Below are 6,854 nucleotides of genomic sequence, written 5' to 3' on the forward strand. Positions count from 1 at the left end.
AACACACATACACACACAGTCACACACAGACACACACTCACAGACCCCCACACACACACACACACACACACAAAACACACACACACACACACACACACACACACACACACACACACACACACACATACACACTCACAGACCCACACACATACACACACAAACACAGACACACTGTGCGTGTGTAGTAGTGGAGTAAAAAGTCCAATATTTCTCTCTAAACTGTAGTGGAGTAGAAGTAGAAAGTAACATGAAAAGAAAAGACTCAAGTAAAGTACAAGTACCACAACATTGTGGTACTGCGTGTGTGTGTGTGTGTGTGTGTGTGTGTGTGTGTGTGTGTGTGTGTGTCTTACCGAGGACGTTGACGACGCAGCTGGCGGTGGCGACTCCGTGAGCGTTCTGCACCTGGACGGTGAAGTCTCCGTGGTCGGCGCGGACCGCCTCGCGGATCATCAGCGCACACTGACCCCGATGGGTCTGGTCCAGACCCAGACGCTCCCGCAGCGGGGTCACAAACTCCTCCTCCGGCTCCGGGACCTGCAGGGCACCAAGGGAACATTTATCATATATCATTAACTAAAACATGAGTATAAATTAGGAGTGGTGAAATGAATCGATGCAGAGATTCAGGAAACATTTCTAAAAACTTGCCACAAAAACGTCACAAACAAGGCACCTAAAACTTTTGTTACAAAGGCGACAGAAAAATAAAAAAGGACAGCGGGAAAAAACATCAACAAGAACGCCAAAAAAGCTCCCGAAAAGTGACAAAACGTTGAAAACGGCACAAACTTAATCGGGTTAGTGGCGGATCTGAATTTGGTTTCCTGAAAAATTCAAAAAAAATTCAACACAAACGCTCAAAAAACATTGAAAAAAGGTCCCATAAGTGTCGGAAAAAACGTAGTGAAAATGCAAAAAAAATAAAAATAAAAATGTGCAAAAAGGAGACAAAAAACGTCAATACATTTTTCTTTTAAATACATTTTTTTTCTTAAAGTTCAGACCCGTTTCATGACGAGACCAAACCTCAGAACTCTGCCTTCTGTTTCCTCGTTCACAAAAGCAACAAAAACATCCAAACAAGTCAAAAACCATCAGAAATCTCTCCCTCTGACACATCTAATTTATTCTGCACTTTGCCTGATGGATATATATATATATATATATATATATATATATACACTGTATATCTGACTGCTGAATTTGACAGAATAATGGTAATGTAGCCGTGAGCCCAGTGGAGATTGACACCACTAGCACCAGTACTAACGTAGTACTAGTACTAGTTAAAGCACTAGTACTAGTACTACGTTAGAGCTCGGTGTCTGTGAGGACTGACCGTGGTCTTGGTCTTCTTCTTCTTCTTGACGATAGGAACTATCTTCTTGCTCGGCTCCTTGGTGACGTCCTCGTGGTTCCTCAGCCAGCTGATTTTGGGATACGGGGAACCGGAGACGTAGGCGTCAATTCGGATCTCCTCGCCCTTCTTCACGCACAAACCGGACTGCACGCGGGCGTAGAGCGTCACCTTCGGTTTATCTGAAAACCAAACAAGAGGTATTACATTCAGAAAGTTCTTATTTCAGGTTTTAAAGATAAGGGCCCAAAGAGCGCCTGGTGCAGGAGTGTCCAAATCCACTTCTGCTAGTCTGATGGCTGATAAAAGGGTCCGTGTGCCGGGCGCCTGGTCCTAAAGGGTTGTTCTTAGTGTCTTCATTAATCAGAAGTGCGTTTTGGGCGTAACATGCAATCAACCAATCAGAGATCATCTCCCATTCATCAACCAATCAGAGATCATCTCCCATTCCCTTTAAAAGCCAGGCGCGTTTGGACCTTGGAGCATTGCTGTTATGATGGAGGATTTATACCCAATATTTATATTAGTAATCTTCTGCGTGTGTGTGTGTGTGTGTGTGTGTGTGTGTGTGTGTGTGTGTGTGTGTGTGTGCGTGTAACAAGCATAGTGTGCGTGCTGTGCACGAGCCTAGGAGCATTTTACTAATGCTCTGTTAAAATAACAATGAAATGCTGAGTTATTGACTTTAGACCAGGTTTTTGTTGGTCAATGGCGCCATCACTTCCCGCTGCCTCAAGATAGCAATACTCCCAGAATGCACCTGAACACACCTCCCTGTAAGAACAGCACGCCCAGAATGCACCTGAACACACCTCCCTGTAAGACCAGCACGCCGATGGGCCCCAGATGGGTGCAGGTGCATTTGTTATTTAAACGACGTGGGCGCTGGACGGGAAACCGACAACTGGGTCGGTCTTAAACTAGCAAAGACACTTGGGTCGGGCTTTGCGCCGCACTGGGTGCGAGATAGGACCCTAAATGTGTTTTCCTCGGGACAAGAAAGGATTTTGATGAATGAAGTACTTCTCCATGTGTGGAACACGTTGGGCGTCTGACAGCAGGAGTGTTTGTGGCGTTTCTTACCGACGGGGTCTGCAGCCTTGACGAGCGGCGTGCTGCGGGACGGCTCGCTGACTCCGGCGGCGTTCTCCGCCCGGACCCTGAACTGGTACTCCGTGTCCTCCGTCAGCCCGGTGACCACGAAGAACAACCCGGGCACCAGGCTGGGCGTGACGCGCTCGTAGCGCTCGCCGTCCTTCTCCATCTTCTCCACGATGTAGCCCTGGATGGGGCAGCCGCCGTCCGAGTCCGGAGCCTTCCAGCTGACCCGGATCGACTTGGACGTCGGGTCCAGAGCCTCCACCTGGATGGGCGGGTCCGGTTTCTCTGCAGAGTTCAGGACAACAGCAGCATGTCAATCTGGGAGCAGTTCATCCATTTAACCGTTATTTAAACTCCAGAGAGCGCTGATAATCACGAGACAAATTACAACTCAGGAAACAAGCCACACTGTCGCCAGAAAAGTCCAAACACACTGCAACTTTCTCCGTAGAAATTCTCTTCTCTATTCGTAGAAAATCTGCTAAAATAAATGAAATATAATGTAATTCTGCTAAATAAAACATCTCTTTCATTATTAGGTCAACTTGTTTTCATTTGAAACACATTTTATATCCAAATACAAAACACATTTTCTAAAGGCTGAGTCTGCAAACCCCCCCACCCCCCCGGCCGGCGGCGGGGGGGGGGGGGGGGGGGGAGAAGAAGAAGCACAAAAAAAAAACATAAACTAACCACCCACGGGGGGGGGGGGGGGGGGGGGGGGGAGGGGAAGAGGAAAGAAAAAAGGGGGGGGAGGGGGGGGGAGTAAAAAGGGGGAAGGGGGGGGGAGGAGAGGAAAAAAAGGGGCGGCAGGGGGGGCCCCACCCCGGGGGGGGAGGGGGGGGGGGCGCGGGGGGCGCCTGGGGAGCCCAAGGGGAAGGGGAGGGGGGGGGGGGGGGGGGGTTTTTGGGGGTTTGCCGGTAGGGGGGGGAAGAACTCCTCCCGCAGGGGGCGGGGGGGCGTGTTTTTAGGGGGGGGGGGGGGGGGGGGGGGGGGAGGGAGAACAAAGCGTGTCAGAGGACCAGTTTCAGACCGATGAACCGTGCTATAATGTAACTCTGCAACACTGCTGATTCAACCGGTATCTCTACCTACATTTATGTATTGTTTGTTTATCTTTAGAGTGATTTTTATACGTTGCTGCTGCAACATTGTGAATTTGTGGAATAAAAAAAGGATTTTGAATCTTGAACATGCAGAGAAAGTTAGGTAACAGCACGGCTGCAGGCAGGTTTTTAGGAAACACTGAGGTCTACCGTGTCTGCTGTCGATTTCTCGCCAAAGATTTGCCCAAAATGTGTCAAGCAAACTAAAGAATGTGGGTAAGACCCGCCCCCCGAGACAGACAAACCAATCAGGAAACCATCTTTCCGTGCATTGATAACTTATGGGGCTTTTTAATGCACTGTGCACTGTAATGTAATGTACTGGACTGGACTGCCCAAAATGTGTCAAGCAAACTAAAGTATGTGTGTAAGACCCGCCCCCCGAGTCACACAAACCAAGATATATATATATATATAATATATATCTTGAAGCTGGACTTTCATATATTCTTTGTAGTTAAATGACATGTAATGTAATGTAATGTAATGAACTGGACTGCACTGGACGTATGAAATAAAAGCTCAGTTATATAACGGTTAACGTACCGATGACTTTGACGTTGACGGTGCCGGTGGCTTTCCCCAGGCTGTTCTCCAGCGTGATGGCGTAGGCGCCCGCGTCGCCGCGTTTGCACTTGAGCAGCTCCAGATGAGCGCTGTTCATCTCCACCGTCAGCGACATGCGCTCGTCGGCCTTGCACTCCACGGTGTCCTTCTGCCAAACCATCTTGGGCGTCGGGATGGCCCGGTAGGGGATGTTCAGGTGCAGCTTCTCGCCTTCAACCACCACCACGTCCTGCGCCTCCAGATCCATGGTGGGAGCGCCTTGGGACCAGAGACAGAGCGGGAATATTCAGGGTTAATTATCAGGGTTTTAAATGAATTTTCTTTAAAATTCTTAAAGGGTAACTTTGTGTTTTTAACATGGACCCTATGTTCCTATGTTTTCTGTGTCTGAGTGTCTGATGGAACAACAATCTGTGAAACTGGTCCAGTATTAAACCAGAACCGAGCTGTAATGTAACCCTACAGGACTAATGTTCAGCAGCAGTTAGAGTCACTAAAAGTTCTGTTGTTGCTGCTGACAGACTCACATTATTATTCTAAGTGTCTGACAACATTATGGGATGGATCCCTACAGAGATAGACCTTTTAGTTAAAGAGTAAGGTTTGGTTGAAATAAACCCTTAATTCACCCATTTACATGTGGAGATATGCTGGCTCTATACACGCTAAAAGTCCTGATTATTTACATGGAGTCTGGTGGAGATATGCTGGCTCTATACACGCTAAAAGTCCTGATTATTTACATGGAGTCTGGTGGAGATATGCTGGCTCTATACACGCTAAAAGTCCTGATTATTTACATGGAGTCTGGTGGAGATATGCTGGCTCTATACACGCTAAAAGTCCTGATTATTTACATGGAGTCTGGTGGAGATATGCTGGCTCATATATACAGCTAAAAGTCCTGATTATTTACATGGAGTCTGGTGGAGATATGCTGGCTCTATACACGCTAAAAGTCCTGATTATTTACATGGAGTCTGGTGGAGTTTGGGTAACACAGGGATACATTACAGCTTGTTTCTTGTTTAATAAGACACTGCACTGGCCACTTTATATAAAAAAGACACTCAGGAACTCTTCCTTTATATTGCACATTTAAATATCTTCATGTTTCAAATTTCTTACATTTGCACTATTTAGAATATATAACTGTATATTACTTATCTTTCTCTAGCTTTATTTGTACATATTACTTACCTTTCTGTATCTATATATTTATATATTATGCTTGTTGTATGTGTCCTTATTGCACCGTGGGTCGGAGAGAAACATATTTTCTCTGTATGTCTGGCACATTTTGCAGAATTGACAATAAAGTTGACTTGTTTAAATGTGATTTATTGTAAAATGTTGGCCTTTTGCACACTTCTTGCCAGGAGATTAATATTGTTTAAATGGAAAGACTCTCTTCCTCCCACTTTTTCTCATTGGATTAAGGAGATTATGCAGTATTTTAAACTAGAGAAAATAAGATACTCTCTTCAAGGGTCTGTCCAGAGATTCTATGCAATCTGGCAACCCTTCTTGACATTTGTTGAAAAAATCAAGTAGAGAATACAGCCCCAAAAATTACTTTTGTATGTTTGTGTATGTATGTATATTTATGTATCCTTTTCTAATAATTTAGAAAAGAAACTATATATTATCCAATAATGTTTGTCTGATGGGTGGAGGGATGGGTTGTGTTGGGGTTTTGTTGTATACTGTACTGTTTGAGTTCTCCTTTGTTTTTTTTTGGTATGTTGTAAAATCTTGAATAACCAGACCTTGTTCAAAAAAAAACCGTGATTTATGTCTTTGCTTACAGTCGGGGTCCTTGGTGAAGACTTTGTCGGAGATCTCGGACGGGTCGCTGACGCCGATAGCGTTGATGGCCCGGACCCTGATGACGTACTTCTTCTCCGGTTTGATGCCGTCGTCGATCCTGAACTTGAGCTCTTTGATGGGTCTGTTGTTGACGCGCAGCCACTTGAGCTCCGGCCGCGCCTCGGCCACCTCCACGTGGTAGCCGGTGATCGGCGAGCCGCCGTCTTTAACCGGAGGCTTCCAGCAGACGTTGATGTGCTGCCGGCTGGCGTCCGGGACCGAAACCTCCAGAGGGGGAGAGGGAGCACCTGGAGAGACAGGACGGAGGCTCAGTTTATATCTGTTTAAATATGCAAATGAGGCATTATGTAAGGCTAACATTTAGTGAATTTAGGAGAAATTTACAGACACAAAAAGACAAAGTGGAGTAAATGAATGTTTTCTTTCCCTTCTTCAGAAAGAAGACAAGTTATGAAAGACAAATAGACTGAATAATTATGTTTATTTATGTCTGCACTCACACTTTCACTCTTCACAGTCTGCTACAGGATGGTTGGCATAATTTGGGATTATTATAATGTGTTAATCGATTGACAGCCCTAAAGTAAGTATCTTCCAAGTCTATCTTATACGTATATACACACACATAAATAGACTGAATAATGATGTATTCTCCTTAAAAATGATCCACAGAAACAGAACAAAAGTTAATGAGATATTTTGTCGTTAGTCTGCAAGCAGATATGTTATGGAAAATACATGAACTGAAAAACTATGTGTTTGTGCGAGTGTCTCTCCGTAAAAATGATCTACCTCTCCCTCTGTTACGAGTATTTTATAATGATAATCTAACATCTACGTGGCGCTCTCTTACTGGTTGCGTCCTCGACGGTGAGGATCTCGGTGGGTTC

General features: G+C 45.4%; 1 protein-coding gene across 1 annotated transcript in view; it reads right to left on the reverse strand.

Annotated features, from left to right (window-relative positions):
• LOC120569501 (titin-like) overlaps positions 1-6,854 on the reverse strand; it is a 276,128-nt gene that overhangs the window by 110,843 nt on the left and 158,431 nt on the right. Inside the window, 6 exon segments of the mRNA XM_039817355.1 lie at positions 354-537; positions 1,343-1,542; positions 2,444-2,746; positions 4,114-4,392; positions 5,943-6,251; positions 6,818-6,854. The exon segment at positions 6,818-6,854 is cut by the window's right edge and continues 160 nt beyond it. Coding sequence (XP_039673289.1) covers positions 354-537; positions 1,343-1,542; positions 2,444-2,746; positions 4,114-4,392; positions 5,943-6,251; positions 6,818-6,854 — 1,312 coding nt within the window.

Source organism: Perca fluviatilis, chromosome 12 (genome assembly GCF_010015445.1).
Source record: "Perca fluviatilis chromosome 12, GENO_Pfluv_1.0, whole genome shotgun sequence".
Classification (NCBI taxonomy): domain Eukaryota; kingdom Metazoa; phylum Chordata; class Actinopteri; order Perciformes; family Percidae; genus Perca; species Perca fluviatilis.